This window comes from Vicugna pacos, chromosome 12, assembly GCF_048564905.1.
Source record: "Vicugna pacos chromosome 12, VicPac4, whole genome shotgun sequence".
Lineage (NCBI taxonomy): Eukaryota > Metazoa > Chordata > Mammalia > Artiodactyla > Camelidae > Vicugna > Vicugna pacos.
This window is the reverse complement of record NC_132998.1, coordinates 17,900,149-17,919,428: the sequence shown is the minus strand read 5'-3', so window position 1 is coordinate 17,919,428 and position 19,280 is coordinate 17,900,149. Positions and strand designations below refer to the sequence as shown.

At 36.1% G+C, this 19,280-nt stretch overlaps 1 protein-coding gene across 9 annotated transcripts in view; it reads left to right on the top strand.

Annotated features, from left to right (window-relative positions):
* The window catches only part of PPHLN1 (periphilin 1), a 119,915-nt gene extending 102,986 nt beyond the window's left edge, over window positions 1-16,929 (top strand). For all 9 annotated transcript variants that reach the window (XM_006202872.4, XM_015238042.3, XM_006202869.4 and 6 more), the window contains one exon: window positions 14,571-16,929. In XM_006202872.4, coding sequence (XP_006202934.1) covers window positions 14,571-14,765 — 195 coding nt within the window. In that variant the 3' untranslated portion in view covers window positions 14,766-16,929. The remainder of the gene's footprint in view (window positions 1-14,570) is intronic.
* The last annotated feature ends 2,351 nt before the right edge of the window (window positions 16,930-19,280 follow it).

The following is a 19,280-nucleotide window of genomic DNA, read 5'->3' as shown; positions in this document are numbered from 1 at the left end:
TTTCATATGTAATGGGATTTATGGACCTTTCCCTCTGTATATAATGCCTTCAGAGATAACAGTAAAACAGTGAGTTATCTTAAATACGCATTAATTTTAACCTACTTTTAATATACCAGATACTGCAGTTCCTGTTTTTAAAATGAAGCTGTACTACTTACGTTAGTGATGAATAAATTCTTTCTTCTGGAAGGAAAAAAACACATCTTAGAAATATTCAGAGTGGTATTATATGTTATCTAATTGAAAAGCTTCTCTCAGTAGAAGCATGATTAAGTAGATTGAATATGTTCTGTTTCTTACATTTACATATGATGAGTTGAAAGCAGACACATTGCTTTTTTTTCCCCCCAGTAGAAGTAACAAAAGCTGTATTTTCAGTGGAAACGCCAAGGATTGACAGTTTAGCATTCACCATGGAAAATTATAGCCTGTCTTTAACTATGTTGGAAAAGCCTTGTGAAGCACTCTGATGGGTTTGCCATTGCACTGAAGAAAAAATAGATTCCTACCATCCCCTTGGCGCTCCTGCCCGTATGAAAGCACTGCCTACAAGCAGATATGCTGCGGTGCAGGTGTGACGGTGCAGATCTGTGCTGTTCCCAGATGGCCACCCCAGCCCCGAAGGCCAGGTAACATCTGCTACATTTGCAGACCATCATGCTAGGTATCTGGAGGAAGCTGCTTTTGGTTACAAGTTATAAAACCCACTCAGACGACCTTTAGCAAGCAAAAGGAAAGTACTGAAAGCTTATGGAGATTTCTCATGAAACACAGGGCAGAAACCAGGTTTAGAGCTTGGAACTAGAAGTCCGTCTTCTTCCTAATTTCCCTTCTTTTCTTCATGCTTCCCTCTGCACCTGATATCTATTTGTCGTGTATTCCTTGGCAATGCAACATCATAAACCCGATTCATAATCAGTAAACCCTGCGATTTGTCTATCACCAAATCCTTTAAGTTCTATTCTATAAATATATATATTTCCACTGAAATATAGTATAAATATAGCTGACAGAGTCCTCTCTCAGGATGGGGTGGGGGTGGAGAAGGGCCGGCTGAGCAGAAATGCTGCAGCTGCCTGTGTACTGGAGTTACAGTTAATCCTGACCACCGCTATGTTCCCCACCCCTTCACTGGCATCTTTCGGCTCAGTGGCCTCTTAACAACCCCTGCTCCCATCACCTTCACTAAAAGGAGAGTAGGGCATACATTTTGAGTCTCCCAAAACTATTTCCTCAGCAAGGGCGTCTTTATCTTGAGCTGAAAACTCACAATATCTTGATACTGTAACAAAAAGGAAAATTTTTCTAAACTACAGTGCATACAAAATATTTAACCTGTCTTTAAAAAAAAGTCACAGAAAGCAGAGAAAAACAAAAAGTGGCACATTAGCACATATGTGCTGAAACCATAACTTAAATTTGTCAGTGTGAGACATGGAGAAATTTCATAGCAGGAAAAGTGATTTCCCCTAAAATCAGCTAGACAATACAGAATTTTAATGTTGAAAGAAATGGGATGATAGAGTGAATGTACCTGGATCACTGATTCACCTGGCAAAAAAGCTAAAGAAGAACTAGCCTCCCCTGTAGAATTCATTGAAAGTGTCCCATTTCAACCATAAAATGCTCTCTAAACCAACCACAGCCTAAGTAGTTTACAGAACAGTAGTGCTTTTTCCCAGCATCGGGAAGATGGCTGGTCTGATCTGTATATTTTTTCATAAATTTATCTTACTGGTATCCCTGAAGCTGTATGGAAAAATAACCCAAGTTTCAGATTTCATCAGGGGGAAGACTTGAAGTATTTGACATGAAGCTCACACACAGAAATAATGTCTCATTGTCTCAAGATAGTTAGGAATCATGATCAGATGACCTGCCTTTTGGGTCCCTCCAAGCCACTTTCTTTATACCACTCTTCAAAACCAAGCAAATGGATTTATCTTTGCCAAGGATTTAGTCGGTCATGGCTTTATTTCTGTTTTGGATTTAAATAATTCTTGTGGGTTATAGTAGCAGCATTGTAAGGGGTAAATTAGAAACCTAGGCTGTGAATGTTAATCGTACTTCTTGCAGCTAAACTCCTTCAATCTCTCTGCTTCAATATTTTTGTAAAATGAGAATAGTAATTCCAGAGTACTTAGGAGGATTCCTGGTACCTAAAATAATGTAAAAGCCTGTATGAAAATGTTAGTGACTTAATGTTTCTAATATGCCAATAATTTCTAAATGCTATTCTATTTAAACAAACAAAAAACCCTTTAGAATTGCAATCCATAACCATTTCTGGTCACAGAGACCTTTGCCAAGGATTCCTCCCCATGCTCTTAAAAGTCTTCCTGTGTAGCGATCCCTTCCTGACGACTCACTGCTTGGGCTCAGTAATTGTTAATACTTTTAGATTCTGAGCCATCCTTCCATATCTTTACAAGGTTAGAGCATCCTTACTGTTGGATTCTCTCCAACTTCATTTGTGAGAGATGAGCCAGGAGGTAGGGGTGCCGGATGGGTCATGAAGTAGCTAATCTGCTTCCTGCTGAGTCACTCCTGACAGTTTGACCTATCAGAGGGTCACTGGGTGGATGGAGGTTGCTCCTCCTAGATCTCAAACCAATGTAAGATTTTTTACTCATAGAGCAGGGGCTGTTGCTAATTATTTACTTTCTTCTAGCCTTATTCAAAAATAAAACATGACCTTTGGTAAAACATGACTTTGTACTTTTCTGATTGATAATGTTAAATCATTTGAGGACTAGACTAACCTCATGAGCAATTTAAAATCTATTCATTTCAAAAAAGACTTATCTGGAAGTAATCATAATTAAAATAAATTTTCTTTTGATAACACTAACTTAAACTGTATGTTAGATTTTTCTTTTGGTTGTATACTCATTAGCTTCATTTAATTTTCAACCAATATAATAATTTCTTCTATAACAAATAGCTATATGTAAAAAAATCAGTGTATATACACATAAGAAATTTCACCTTTTAACTTGATTTTTTTTTTTTTTTACTCAAGAGAAATATTTTCCAAGTGACAGATACCTTTTAAGGAGCTGACTTGCCATTTTAACCTGTGATCAGTTTCATTGTGATGAATTTTTAGGCATTAACTTGGGAAAATGTCTAAATTGAGTATACCCCTCCCTGCCTTTATTGCAGAATTCTTATTGTTTTCAGACATGAAAATATTAAAAGCCACATGACAAATTGTCATTTTGCAAAATACTTATTATTAACCATTTTCTCAGCAATTAGAATTTTTAACCTATTTCATAATGTATTTAATTGCTTTTTATCCTATCTTCATTATGACTGTTTTTCTTTAGATTAGCCTCTTTGTATATTTTGAATTTCTTTTCTCAAATCAGTAACTGACAATGGACACCAAATTACTTTTCCTGGCCTACTGAATCAGAGTTGAAGGGGATATTGAATGATGAATACATTAGTGTCCTTCTAATTAGCAGTCTTCACTTGGTTCGTTTGTTGTTTGTTGAATATGAAAAAAAAATGTCTACAGTGTAATACAAATTATTTTAAGTCCAAGGAGGAATTAAGCCATAGGATCAAACATAAGTTATTTAAACTTATGGTTTAAATACGACTGCCCGTTAGTCATCCTTTCCAAATCTTACCAGGTGTATTCCAAGTTTCATTGTTTTTTAAACATACTGTACCTTTTTGTTTGTAATATTCCAAGATGCCTTGGAATAGCCAACATTCTAAGTGCTTTTGTTATTTTATCTGTTTATTTTATTAACCATTTTTAAAAACTGAACTATAGTTAATTTTCGATGATGTGTTAGTTGCAGTCTACAACAAAGTGATTCTGTTTCAAAAACTGTAGCTGTGATATATGTCAAAGAGTGTTCTGCCTGTGTTTTCCTCTGGAAGTTTTGTAGTATCTGGTCTTACATTTAGGTCTTTAATCCATTTTGAGTTTATTTTTGTATATGATGTTAGAGAATGTTCTAATTTCATTCTTTTTACATTTAGCTGTCCAGTTTTCCTAGCACCACTTGTTGAAGAGACTGTCTGTCTTCTCTCCATTGTATATTCTCACCTCCTTTGTCATAGATTAAATGACCATAAGTGTGTGGCTTTACTTCTGGCTTTCTGTCTTGTTCCATTGATCTGTGCCAGTCCATAGATCTGTTTTTGTATCAGGACCATACTGTTTTGATTACTATAGCTTTGTAATACAGGCTGAAGTCAGGGAGCATGATACCTCTACCTCTCTTCTTCTTTCTCAAGATTATTTTGGATATTTGGGGTCTTCTGTGTCTCCATACAAATTTTAAAAATTTTTGTTCTAGTTCTGTGAAAAATGCCATTGGTAATTTGATAGGGACTGCATTAAATCTCAGTGCATATCTGTGTCACATTTTAGTAATTCTCACAACATTTCAAACTTTTTTATTATATTTGTTATGGTGGTCTGTGATCTTTGATGTTACTATGGCAAAAAAGATTACAACTCATTGAAGGCTCAGATGAGGGTCAGCATTTTTAGCAGTAAAATATTTCTGAATTAAAGTATATACATTTTTTAGAAATAATGCTATTATTGCACACATAATAGACTACAGTATAGTGTAAACATAACTTTCATGTGCACTAGGAAACCAAAAAACTCATGTGGTGATAGTTGCTTTATGGTGATAGTCTGGAACTAAACCTGCAATATCTCTGAAGCATTCCTGTATTTCACCATGCCTTGTGGTTATCGTAAATGTATTACTCTTTTTATTAGAATCTAATTTCTTTGGGCAGGGTCTGCTATATCACTGACCAAATCCAGTGTCTTGCACACAATAGGTGAATTCTAATTGTCTGATAGGTGCAGTTACCTGTCATCTAAATTTATATCTGCATTTACAGATTGATTCATATCTGTAATTCTAGACGCACGTTGAGAAGATGCAAAGTTCATTACCCAGGGTTCAAGCAAAACAGAGATCCATCTTCATTTGTAAGCTGAGATGACCAGACCCATATACCCATCATTGGGCCTTATTTTGCTTTAGATCTCTTTCCCTTTAGTATTTTTTTATGAACAATTTCTAACATTAGGAATTACACAGTGCACATCGATGTGCTGAGCACCTAAATTCTCTAATTAACATTTTGTTTTATTTGTTTTGATGTATCCATTCTTCTCTTCATCCATTAATTCATCTTACTTTTTGATGCATGTCAAAGTGTATTTCAAATCTCATTACATTTCACTCCCAAATACTTCCACATGTATGCCATTAAGCAGAGGTAATATTTGTGGTTTCCCCTCACCCACACATTTTAAAGAAATAAAATATTACAGATAAAAACCCTTCTCAGATCCCTGCTGGCTTCCTCCCTTCTCAGAGTTGTCATTCTTACGTATGTTTTGTATTTTTAGTATATATGTATGCATTCCTAAACTAAATGAACTTTAAAAAGCATACATAAATGATATCTCTAATTTCCTTTGCAACTTTTTCCCCTCAGTATTAATTTGAGGTTTGTCTAGTTCCTGTATTTAATATCAGTGAGACTTGGTTTTGGCATCAGTGAAAGATTCTATAGACTCTTTGGAATTATTTCATTTATTTTTGTCTATTGAGTGTATTATGATTGAAAGAACCAGTAAGCTGGAAAGGGTAAAAAGAAAACCACTTAGGTATTAATCTTTGGTTGAATCCTATAAATTTATAAATCGATGAGAATTCTACAAACATTGATTGCTAAGGTCTTTTAGCATTTAACCATGTAATCATTGATTTTGGACTGACTTTTTTACGTGGCTGTAACACTTGTATCCATACATAGAATGTAGGTGGTTGAGATCTAATCCATGTGTTCATGGTGCATTTCTGAGCAACCATCAGTGTACTTTGTAGAAGCTGTGCTTTTAAGAGCCAGTGGGGGCTGTAGCTTTGTGAAGGATGTTTCAAAGATATCTTTTTCTATTAATGTAGCACAGGGAGCAACAAGGGTTGTAATAGTTTTGACACCTTCTGTATTACTACAGACCCAAATCAAAGGGTTTAAATGAGTCTCCAGTATTTAATTACCATCAGTATACTGTCACTTTTTCCCCAACCTTATCAACACATTAGACATTATAAATGTTTTCTTGTATAGTAAGCCTCAATTGGAATTACTCTTTTTAATTTGCATTTTTATGTGAATTTCATCAAAAAATTGTAGAACGTTTCACAGATAGCAGTTATGTTTCACAGTGCTCCTTTAAAAGTGGTAAGCATTTATTTCCACTTTAATGGCAAAATAGTTGCAAATATGTGTTAATTAATTTCCAGGTCAACACTTACCACTTCCCTCTTTTTTCAACTCCTCAGTCCTCTATAATAACACTGCTTAATAGAATTTTCTGTGATGACAGAATGTTTTATATTTGCGTTAACCAATATGGAAGCCACGAAAGTGCAGCTGAGGAACTGAATTTTTAACTTACCTAATTAAAATTTAAGTTTAAATAAACCCATATGGCTAGTGGTTACTGTATGGGACGGCACAGCTCTATCATCTCCACCATCCCAGTAAACTACTCTTGGCAGTTAACCAGTTACTCCCTAATTTTCAAGTCCAGTCAATGTGTTTCGGTTGTCAGCTTCTTTGATCTTTCTTTCATTGATTTGATTGACTGTATCCTTACCCGACAAACTTTTTCCTTCACCCTCTCTTAGTTCTTAGTTTTCCCGATTGTCTCTTCTGTGACTGATACTATTCTTAAGTGCCTGCTTTTGGCTGTCTTTTGTCTTACATTACGCAGCCTCTCAGAGTTGACTTTGGCTATTCATTCAACATTGAGTAAGGATCTACTTTATCAGCTACTGGAGCTAGAAAGAATTTACCTCCTTCCTTAAGGAACTCCCATGGCCTCAACTGGCATTAGTGCTAAAAATGATAAGATTTCTCTCTCCATTCCTTCTTTCTTTCTCCTGAAGTCTAGATTCAGTATTCAGCTTCCTTTTGACAGGTGCCTCCGTTACATTTTAGGTACTGAACTTATCTCCCACTCCCAATACTCTCCCTCTTGAAATAAATTAAAAGCCTTCAACCTTTCTTTACATTATCATATCCAATCCATATTGTTTCTTAATTACTCATAAAGCCTCTAATCTTATCTTTATTTAACATAACCACATCATGTGCATTGTTCCGGCTGTGAGGAGCCCATAGCATTGGTTCCTAACCATTCTCTCCATAATACATCAAAAGGATCTGCTTCTTGCTTGTAGCTTTTTATCCATTTGCTAATTGTTCATTTATAGGTTGAGGTCTACACATCTTGAAAGAAAGCTTTTCATGATCTCCTTTGAGGGTGAGTATGCTTTAGCTATGCCAAGCCAGTTGAATTTCCCCCAAATGCTAAGTCCTCTTCCTCCTCCACGCTTCTCTAGCGTGAACTCCTCATGTTTAAAGAGTCAACTCTTGGCAATGGCAAATGTTGCCCCCATTTTGATTTTTTTTTTCAGTGTGTACATGATTAATGTCAGCAGAAAGTAAAGGACAACTTGAGGTAAAACTAAAACCAAAATAAAAGCACTAATGGTAAAACTTTTACTGTAGTCTTCAATGTTAGAAATATCATTAGATGTTAAACAAACAAACAAAAGAATCAGTTACAACACAATTTTCTAGTACTTCCTTCTCTAGACAAAGCCAGAACAGTTGTTTTTCCTCTTTCCATCATCAGGATCACCATCTTTAACATGTATGAAATGCTTCCTATATAGCAGGCACTATACCCAGTGCTCTTTATTATCTCGATTCTTACAACAGCACAGTGAGGTCTGTAGGTACTGAAACGAAGGCACAGAGAGTAAGTTTTCCGCCCCCTTTTTTATTTGTATGATTCTGCTAAATAGTCTACCAAAGTGTCCTGTATCATTTTGCATTCCTATCAGCAATGAATGAGAGTTCCTCTTGCTCCACATTTTCACCAGATATTGGAATTGTCATTATTTTGGAGTTTAACAATTCTAACAGGTGTGTAGTTTATCTCATCTCGTTGTTTTAGTTTTCAAAACCCTAATATCATGTGATGTTGAGCATCTTTTCATATGCTTATTTGCCATCTGAATGCCTTTGGTGAGATGACTGTTCAGATCTTTTGACCATTTAAAAAAACTTCTGTGTTTTGTTTTTTGTTTTTTAGTTTTAAGAATTCTTTGTATATTTTGGATACCAGTACTTTGTCGGATATATGTTTTGCAAAGATACTCTCCCAGTGTGTAGCTTGTCTGTTCATTTTCTGAAGTGTCTTTTGCAGAGCAGATGTTTTTAATTTTAATGAAATCCAATTTAGTGATTTTTTTTTTTCTTTCTTGTAACATGCTTTTGGTGTTGTTACCTAGACTTTTTTCCTCTGTTATCTTCTAGAAGTACTATAATTTTATATTTTACTTTTAGGTCTATGATCCATATAGAGTTAATTTTTGTGATAGGTGTAAAATCTCTGTCTAGATTTTGCATATGGATGTCCAGTTCTTCCAGTACCATTTATTGAAGACTATCCTTTCTTCATGGAATGGCCTTTGCTACTTTGTTAAAGATCAGTTGATTATGTTTGTATTAATCTTTTTCTGGGCTCTTTACTCTGTACAACTGATCTCTTTGTTCTTTTGATAGTACCATACAGTCTTGATTACTGTGACTTTATATTAAGTCAAGTAGTGTCAGTTCTCTGACTTTGTTTCTTTTCTTCAGTGCTATGTTGACTATTCTGGGTCTGTTGCCTTTCCATATAAACTTGAGAATCAGTTTGTCAATATCCACAAGATTACTTTTCGGGATTTTGATTGTGACTATGTTGAATTTACAGGTCAAGTTGGGAAGAACTGATGTCTGAACAATACTGAGTTTTCCTATCCATGAACATGGTATATGTCTCCATTTACAGACACACCTAGGAGATAGCGTGGGTTCAGTTCCAGACCACTGCAATAAAGCAGATATCACAGTAAAGCAAATCACATGAACCTTTTGGTTTCCCAAAGCATATAAAAATAATGTTTATACTACAGTCTATTAAGTGTACAATAGCATTATGTCTAAAAAATGTACATACCTTAATTAAAAAAATATTTTATTGCTAAAAAATGCTAACATCATCTGAGCCTTCAGTGAGTCATAATCTTTTTGCTGGTGGAGGATGTAAAATATTGCAAGAATTACCAAAATGTGACACAGAGACACAGAATGAACAAATGCTATTGAAAGATGGTGCCAGTAGGCTTGTTCAGTGCAAGGTTGCCATAGTTCATCAATTTGTAAAAAAAACATTATCTGCAATTCTCAATAAAGCAAAGTATGATAAACAAGGTATACCTGTGTGTCTTCTTTATTTCACCAGTGTTTTATCATTTTTCTCAGAAAGATCTGGTACATGTTTTGTTAGATTTACACTTAATTTTTTTGGTGCTGTGTTGTGTTTTTAATTTCAAATTTCAATGGTTCATTTCTAGTATATAGAAAAGAAACTGACTTCTGCATATTAATACCTTATATCCTGCAACCTTGCTTTCTTTAATCACTTATTAGTTCCACTAATTTTTTGATCAGTTTTGGATTCTCAACACAATCATGTCATCTGCAAACAAAGACAGTTTTATTTCTCCCTTCCTAATTGGTTTACCTTTTCTTTCCTTTTCTTGTCTTATTGCATTAGCTATGTCCAGTACAATGTTGAATAGGAGTGGTAAAAGAAGACTTCTTTGTCTTGTTCCCTGTCTTGGGAGGAGAGCATCTCCTTTCTCACCATGATGTTAGCAATAGGGTTATTGTAGATATTCTTTGTCAAGTTGAGGAAGTTCCTCTCTATTTCTAGTTTGCCACAGAGTTTTTGTCATGAATGAGTGTTTCCTTTTTTCAGATACTTTTCTGCATCTATTGATACGGTCATGTGATTCTTCTTTTCTAGCATACTGATGTGATGGATTACATTAAATGATTTTTCAAATGTTGAGCCAGCCTTGCATGCCTGGAATAAATCCCACCTGGTTGTGATACATAATTCTTTTTATTATATTGTTGGGTTTGCTAATATTATTTGAGGATTTTTTGGCATCTCTATTCATGAGAGATATGGGTCTGTAATTTTCCTTCCTTGTGATGTTTTTGTCTGGTATTGGTAATAGGGTAATGCTGATCTCATAGAACAGTAGGAAATGTTCCCTCTGCTTCTCTTTACTAGAAGTGACTGTAGAGAATTGGTATCATTTCTTCCTTAAATGTTTGATAGAATTCACCAGTAAAACAACTTGGGTTTAGTGCTTTCTGTTTTGGAATGTTATCGTTGATTTAATTTCTTTCATAGATATAGTATTTAGGTTATTTATTTTTCCTCATCTGAGTTTTTGTGGACTGTATGTTTCAAGGAATTGGTCCCTTTCATCTAATTTATCAAATTAGCAGGCATAGAGTTATTCATAATATTCCATGAAGTCAGTAGTGGTGACTCCTATTTCAATTGTGATATTAATAATTTGTGTCTTCTCTCTTTTTTTTCTTGGTTAGCCCAGCTAGAGATTTATCAATTTTATTCATCTTTTCAAATAACCAACTTTTGTTGATTTTCTAATTTTCTGTTATCAATTGCATTATTTCTGCTCTAATTTTATTATTTTCTTCTGCTTACTTTGTATTTAATTTGCTCTTTTTCTAGTGTCCTAGCTTGCTATATTATTAATTTTGTCTGTCTTCTTTTCTAGCATAGGCATTTAATGCTGTAAATTTCTCTTTAAGCATCTTTTGATAAGTTGTGTTTTCATTTAGTTCAAAATATTTTAAAATTTCCCCTGAGACTTCTTTGATCTCTGTGATATTTAGAAGTATATATTGTTTAATCTCCAGATATTTTGAGATTTTTCTAAGGTATCTTTCTCTTGATTTCTAATTAAATTGAACTGTGGTCTGAGAGCATACTTTATATGATTTCTGTTCTTTTAAATTTGCTAAGGTGTCTTTTATGGGCCAGAATGTGGTCTGTCTTGGTGCATGTTCCATGTGAGCTTAAGAAGAATGTATAAAATCCAAAAGGGGTTTCACCAGGCCCACATCAACGTGTCTGCAGGGCTCTAGGGGAGAATCTCTTTCCTGGCCTTTTCCTGTTTCTAGTGGCTGCCTATATTCCTCGGCTGGTAGCTTCTTCCTCCATCTTTGAAGCTAACATACCTTGTGAGGTAACATATTCACAGGTACCAGGGATTAGTATGTGGACATCTTGGCTGGGGGTGGAGGACATTACTCAGCCTACCTCGGTAGTAGAGCCAGGATTTGAACTCGGTTAAGTCTGTTCTTGAAGCCAGTTCTCTACTCTTCCTGGCTTCCCTACCACCTTCCACATCTAAGTATCTCCTTTATGCTATGTTTTATTGTCTGTGTTTACTTTTTCCACTAGGATGTGACTCTTCAATAGGACACGTTGCATTTGAACCAAATTAGTTGAGATAAAAGAGATTAGATGGAATGTTGAGGTATCGACAGTAGAGAGAAATTGTTTTTATTTGATTCCTCAACCTTTTAAGGCTTTGTGCATGTCTGACTTTTGCAGTTATCCATTTACCTTCTAATATTAATATAAATTATGAATTAAATGCTGAGATAAGTGTATGCATGTATACCTAAATTTAAGTAGCCTGCTGCGGCCAATGGCTACTGCATTAGAGCACAGCTGTGTAACCTCTGTCTTTCCACCAAACTACTCTTACAAACTGTAACAGATACACTAAAGATGGTTTGTCTGAAATGAAAATTGACTCATTTTGCCTTAATTTTTGATTTCTCTTTCTGTGGGAACAGAGGTAAGGACTAAAATGATACACATATTAGAGGAGTTTTGTGTCATTCTAAGCATTTTAGAGAACACACTTGCCACTGAGGAGTTTGTTTTGCCAGATACTCTTCTTCCAGTCACCAGACAGCATAATTAATAGTAAAAAGCCTTGGTAGTTTATTTTATCATATCCCTTTATTCCTAAAAGTACTTTGTGAGAATTTAACTATTAACACAGACTACTATGATAAGGGACTGTGTGAAACTGGGTTTGGACAGTATTTTCATTATGCTGGCAAATTTAACCGTGTTTCTATGCAATTTATGTGACCTCCACCCAGACTTTAACGTTTCCCATTTTGGTGAGATCCAATCAAGGGAAAAAGCAATAACAAAAAAATCTTCCTGTGTGGCCTGTAGCTATCAAATCTGAAGAGCGTTAATGCATTTCCAGCTTGGGACCATAAGCAAACAAACTCTTCTAGCAGATAACTACACCCTTCCTGTTTGGGATTGAGTTTACTGTGGAACAGATTTCGGAAATATATCTCTGACTGTTGTGAATTTTATTTATAAAATGTTGGAGGGTGAGGTTTTTCCTTTAACAAAAAACTAACTATTTCCTGTCTAATGCCCAGCCAGTGCATTTTAAGCGGTCTTTTAAAGAAAATTCACCCTATAGTAGAGAATTACGTTGCTTTGGGCTGTTCTGGTTGTTCTTTTCAACTAATGTACAAAATTTTTTCTATTTCAATGAATACTTCAAAAAGGACTTAGAATTAAAAAATAAAATACAACCTTTTGAAGCTTGTATTATCTTGTCTCCTGAGTGACAGTAGTTTACAGTTTACATAAATGTATGGACACATTTTAATATGATTTTACTTTTGAAATGCAAATCTGTAGCACATTTATGTTCTGTAAATATGCTAAATGAATAGTTGCAGTTTAGGTAAAACAGCAGATTTACATTAAAGAATTTGCAGCTTAATTCACAGTGTAACCTTACCCTCACCTAGTGCATCTGCTATAGAGAAGCCTATAAAATTTAGGCCACCCACAGGGTGGTCTGCTGAGGCCTGGGGTTGGTGTTAGAATGCTGTTATTAAGTGGGCTGACTGGTTTGGTAAGGAATTTACCTCCACAAAGACTGAAACCTCGTGGTTCTGACTTTCCCCCATGGGGACTGCATTGGCTTGACTTAGGTACTCTGTGTTTGCTAGACCGGTTACTGAGCTCTTTCACCTTGACATTCTATGTTGTATCAAGTGGACGGTGCACTGTTTCCTAAGTTGGTTTATTAGAGTAGTTAGTATATCAATTCTGGGTCATGTAAACGTTAAGATAAACTGGAATAAATGGTTTGTTTAAATCGTTGAGTCAAACTTAATGGTTATAATGGTTATTATAAGTAAATTTCATCACTGTTTAGAAAAATCGTGTGTGTGTGTGTGTGTGTGTGTGTGTGTGTGATTGCTGAGATGGAGAAGGCCCGCAGAGGGTTTTATATATATCCTAATTTCTGGGTCATTTGAGGAACTTACCCTTTTCAAAGTCTTTGGGGCTTGTGAATGGTTTTCAAGAGCAAGGAAATGAATTTAGTATAATTTAGCAATCTAGTACTGAAAGTCAGAAATAGATACTCTTCATTAAGTAGCTATTTTAAGGGATTAAAAAATATTGCAGACATTTAAAAAAAATAGCAGCAACCACTGCAATAACTAGCAGTGAGCATTTGAGGAATAACAACCATCATTAAGTGAAGCAGTGTCTTAAATGACTTCTAACATTTTAAAAAATGAACAAAATTCTTTTTCAGAGAAGAAACACATCATGTTGTTTCTGATAAATTTAGAAAAATTAAAATTAATACAACAGTTCTTTTAAATCAGGTAATTTGTATTTCACTTAATTTTCATGGAGACTTAACTGTAATTTTTCCTTTAATCTGTGAATTACAGAGTATGAAAAATAGCATAGAAATCTAAAAGGCATTTTGTGATTGTAAACTAAGGAAATTACATTTAGTTGTAGAGAAAATTTAGCAGTTCTTTTGGACAGGACATAATATCTATTTGCCACTGATAAAAATTAAATATACATATTGAAGTAAAATATGTACATTGTGATGGAAAATATATATACACATGCAATTATGTATGTGTCTATGTATACATATGTGTGCACACATGCATGCATGAATGTGTGTGTGTCACATACTGTTTTGATCTTAACTCTGTCTTGGTGACCTTAAACTGTGGTTAAATATTTATAACTTGAAAAGTTTTTTTTTCAGATGAATTCTTTCAGCCTTCTTGTAGTTGTTTGTTGTATACTAAACAAAATTTTGAATTTGTCATCTGGTCACGAGTCAAACAAATAATCTAAAGTTAGGGGCTCAGAAACTTATTTCTTCCAAACAGGTAAATGAATAAAGCCATCAACATGCCTAACATAGCTAGCATTCGCTCTTAGTTCTTCTCACCTCTAGTCTAATGTCCTGTTAGCAGACTGCCTTATGCTTGACAAATGCCATGCGTGACTTCTGTAATCAGTGATGTGGTAGATCAGTGTTTTCCACTCATTCAACTTATCAGCAAATCTGAGAGAGAGGTTTAAATGGCCTTTGGCAGTAGTGTATACCCAGAGCTCAGAGAGGTTCAGCCGTATTATTGTGTCTCCCTTTCAGATGTTAGCAGCATAATTCTGCCAACTAAATCAGCTCAACATTTGCCTAATTATTTTCATTCTTAGCTAACCACACTGTTTTTCATCTTTCTAGGTTTACCGACAAGACTGTGAAACTTTTGGGATGGTTGTAAAAATGCTGATTGAAAAAGATCCTTCATTAGAAAAGTCTATACAGTTCGCATTGAGACAGAATTTACATGAAATAGGTGAGCGATGTGTTGAGGAACTCAAGCATTTTATTGCAGAGTATGACACCTCTAGTCAAGATTTTGGAGAACATTTTTAGAAGATTACTTGCTCAGGCAAAAAAAAAAAAACCACATTTCTAGATTTTTTTTTTTCCTGGATTGTGTAAATCCTTAATATATGGAATTTTTGTGATGAAGAGAAATACTTTATGATAGTTGACCATATTTCCAATATCAAATAAACATTTAAATAGTCTTAAGATATTTTAATTAGAATTTTTTTATCAACATGTAGAGCCTCCTAATCCATCCTTTTTTTTTTCCTCCTCATAAAATGATGGGTCAATTAATTTTTCAAGCTTTCTTGAAAAAGCAGTCCTGGAGAGCAGCTCCTGTATTTACTCATGCTCTGTAGTCTTCCATAGTGTGCGATCGTTTGGTCACACTAGTGTAATTTATAGGTTAGAGATCATTCCACTTAAACATTCATAGTCTTTTTGCATTTCATAGTCAGTGGTACCATGTGAAAATGTTAGAATTCTGAGTTGTGTTGCTTGCTTATCTTAGGCTTTGGAACTTTTCATGTGTTTAAGTATATTATCCAAATAAACTGAATACTTTGGTATCTTAGGGAATATTTGCTTTCAGATATTCTCATTGTGATAAAATACAGCACTTAAATCTCTAAAAGACACCTCATAATAAAATCCTGTTTCCACATGAATGAACTCAATGTATTCTATTCAAATAATCCTGGAACTCCTGACTCCTGTAGTCTCACTGATGTGTGAGTCTTAAACAGTATCATATATAAGACTAAGACAAGGTGCAACTTGAGGTGCAAGATGAGGGCTGTTTTAAAGCTGAGATTTCTTTAAAAATTTCTAACCAGAAGAGAAAAATTGAGAATATGAAGGAGTGGTGGAGTTTCATTTTTTCCACAGGCCCATAGTCCCCATCTCAAGAAAGAAGGTGACTGATAACATACCCATGATGAAACCACTTACAGATTATGCCTTTGTTAACCTCTGTAATCTAACAAACTCTTTGTTCTGCTGCCCCTTTTAGGGGTTCATAACCCTCTAAAAGTGTTCTTGAAAGAAGCGAAGCAGAGTAGGCAGTAAGCCTAGCGAGCCTACCACGCAGCCTGTGTAAACAGCCCTTCGTGGGCGAGCCATCCAAATCACGGGTTCGGTAAGAATCTAACTGGGACGATGAGGATTTTCCACTCATTTCCTGCTCACTTCCAGCTGCCCAGTGGCAGCTAGCCAAAGTATGTGATCTCGTGGCATGGGTTAGGATACCTTTAAAAACCATGTTTGTTATTCCTACCCAATTTCATTATCCTCCCATCCGCTTTCCATTTCCACTCCCTTCTCACTTGAATTCTGGCATTATTTTTAGGGGCCTCTATCGATTATATCTAAAGAGCTACCCTAGAGTAGACAAAAAATTATATTAAAAGTGGAAATAGTATACTTTTAGTGGATCCTATAATGGGTGCCTCAAAATATGTATTATGCCCTCCCACAAATTAAAAAACTAACTGAAGGCAACAATTAATTTTCTAAAGTTTCCTGTATGAGACCACCTTGAATTGAGATGCTATACGTAAGTCAAAACTAAACGCTAAGTGTCATCTTTGTCATTCTTCCCTAATGTGAACAGTGCTTTTATCTGTTAATCTGTTACCCACGTTAGAAAGTGCAGACCTTGTTTCTCCCCTGCCCCCATGTTTTTCTTCTGAGATATTCTGATTCCAGGATTCATTTCCTTAAGTCAGGATGTCACAAGTTAAAAATAAAACTTGAGACTCAACTACCTTGAGGCAAAGGAGTTGTTTACTTTGTTGAAATTCATTAAACTAGAGGTGCATTTAAATGTAGGTTCAACAGATAATTTCTTCTTTTCCCCCTTCCCCAAATTACATTCAGCATTTAAAGCTGTTTATAGCTTGCCGACAGCATTATTCTGGTAGGCTTGTCAGTGTTAAATCTGTCTGTTTTATTTTTAAAGCTTTTTAAAGTCTAATTTTAGGATAGATGAATTCAGATATGTACCAGAGTGTGTATGCTACAAAATGTTCTTGATTAAAGAAATGTGTTTGTAAATTATCCGTTATTTTTGAGTATGCCCAGTTGATGTGGTAAAATTTTCATCATCTTACCATAAAGCCTTGATGATCAACAGAGGGAAAGCAGATATTGTAAAGTTTTTTTGTGAATTTTAAAAGTGCAAAATAAAGCAATCAGGTTTAAATAATTAGATTGTCTTTTTTTTCTTTAACAGATTTAATATGTTTTGCTGAAATGTCAGTTTTTATTACTCTGTACAGCAGGATTACTCGTTAGTGTTCCGTTTACCTACTCGCAGCAGGATGGAGGAAGTTTGGGCTCTGAGAGACTGTTAACTCTGGTGACTTGGGGAGTCTCCCTCTCTTGAGAAAGCAGTTAAATGAGATAAGATTGAGCACAGGGTCATGCTCAATAATTGTGTAATTATGCAACTGAGTTTCAGAGAATCACAGGATTAAAATCTGACATCTTTATAGTATCCTCTGGGGGACAAGAACCACGTTGTCTCTGTGACCCTGGTTCCCAGCGTAGTTTGGAAATTGTAGGTCCTCATATTTTTTTGACGCTTCACAAAGGAAGTGACATTCAACCCCTGGGTCTTGGAGGAATAGGACTTATCCAGGGAGAGAAGGGGAAGAATTAGAAGTCCAGGAGGAGGGCCTCGCACAGGGAAAGGTACGGGGCCCGTGTGACTGAAGTCGTTCGGTAGGGGATGAAGGTAGGAAAAGGTAGGTTGAGAGCAGATGAAGGATTTTGAATCCTTTCTCTCCTATACTGAAGAATAAGATTTTTAAATCATTACCTTTATATTTATTCTTGCCCAAAATGTTGATTTCTCACACCCCTCAGCCCTGAGACATTCACAGACCCGGAACCTCATGAAGAGGGGGAGGCCAGATCCCTTTACGAGAGGATTCTGCTACCCTGCCGAATGCTGTCTAGAGGTTCCGGCTTCATTTCCGGCGTCCTACAAGGGACCCTAAACTCCAAGGAAAGCTCTGGCGGTTCTTTGGCAGCAACTTTGGAGACAGTAATCTGGTTGTCCCTGAAGTATTCCTGGTGGACAGTATTCAGTATTCAGTGTTGTGGGCCACCAGCCATCCAGGTGGCTTTCCATCTGTGCCACTGCTCAGGCTGGCAGCTGGAGCTCCCGTGAGCAATGGCCACACTCTGCTTGTCAGACAGAGGCTTGTGGGTAAGCGCGGTACATTCACCTTCTTCCTCCTAGTTCTTGAGAGCACTGAGGTTACCCATTCAATGAAAAAGAAAAAAGTGGCAGGGTGGGAGGGCAGCTGGTAACGAAGGTGGTTGGCAGAAACTGTTCTCCCCGTTTTCCATGGTAATGGAATTGAAACTGAGTCACATGACTGTCTCATTAGGACTGCTTGTCACCAGTGTGATCAAGTGACTAAGTCCTCCCTTATGGAATTTGAGGGGAAGTACTGCTACTTCTGGTCTGGGACCCTTCAGACAGTGGGTGGTACCCCCTTCATGCTCTCTTTTATCCCTCCAAAGTAGTAGCCATAGCAACCCAGCCTCCACGTGTTGCAGAGCCACGAGATAGAAGGTGCCGGGATCCCTGTGTGACCGCATGGAGGACTGAACTGCTACGTGAGAGAGGACTCGATGTCTTTATTGTTTAAGGCACTTCCTTGGTTTCTGGTTAGCAGCTCACCTTGTGCTCAAATTCATACAAATTACATTTCAGGGTTCGTGTCACTGAAATTGGCCTCCAGCAGGCTGCTCCAGCCATGCATTTCCATTGTAATAACTGATCTTGGAGCAATGGGGACTGATTATATAAAAGGCCTTTCCAGTCTACTGAGTTTATTTCAAGTTGTATTTAAAATGCCCCTTGATGACAAATAGTTAAAGCTGCACGCACACTTGTATAGCAGTAGAGACAGCCTGATTTTTATAACATGTTGTTTTTCGAGCTCTGCTCCCATAGATGAATGGTGTTCTAATGTTAGATCATTACCGTTGAAATTGTGTAAGGCTTTTTGTGTTTTTTTTTTTTTTTACTGAGGTAACCTTGGTTTATATGTGTACTACCTTGTATTTCTACTTCTGTATACTGTACAGTGTGCTCGCCACCAAAAATTTAGTTTCCATCCATCATCAGACAGTTGATCCCCTTTACCCACTTCACCCTCCCCATCTAGTAACCACTACTCTGTTCTCTGTAACTACATGTTTTTTCTTGTTTGGCTTGCTCATTGTTGGGTTTTGTTTGTTTTTTATATTCCACATATCATACGGTATTTGTCTTTCTCCATCTGACTTATACACTTAGCATAATACCCTTAAAGTCCATCCATGTTGTTGCAAATGGCAAGATTTCTTTTTTATGGCTGAGTAATGTTCCAGTGTATTTCTGTGCCACATCTTCTTTATCCATTCATTGGTTGATGGGCATTTAGGTTGTTTCTGTATCTTGGCTAAATGATGCCTTGATGAATGTAGGGGTGCATATATCTTTTCAAATTAGTGTTTTCATATTCATTGGATACATATACCCAAAAGGGGGATAGCTGG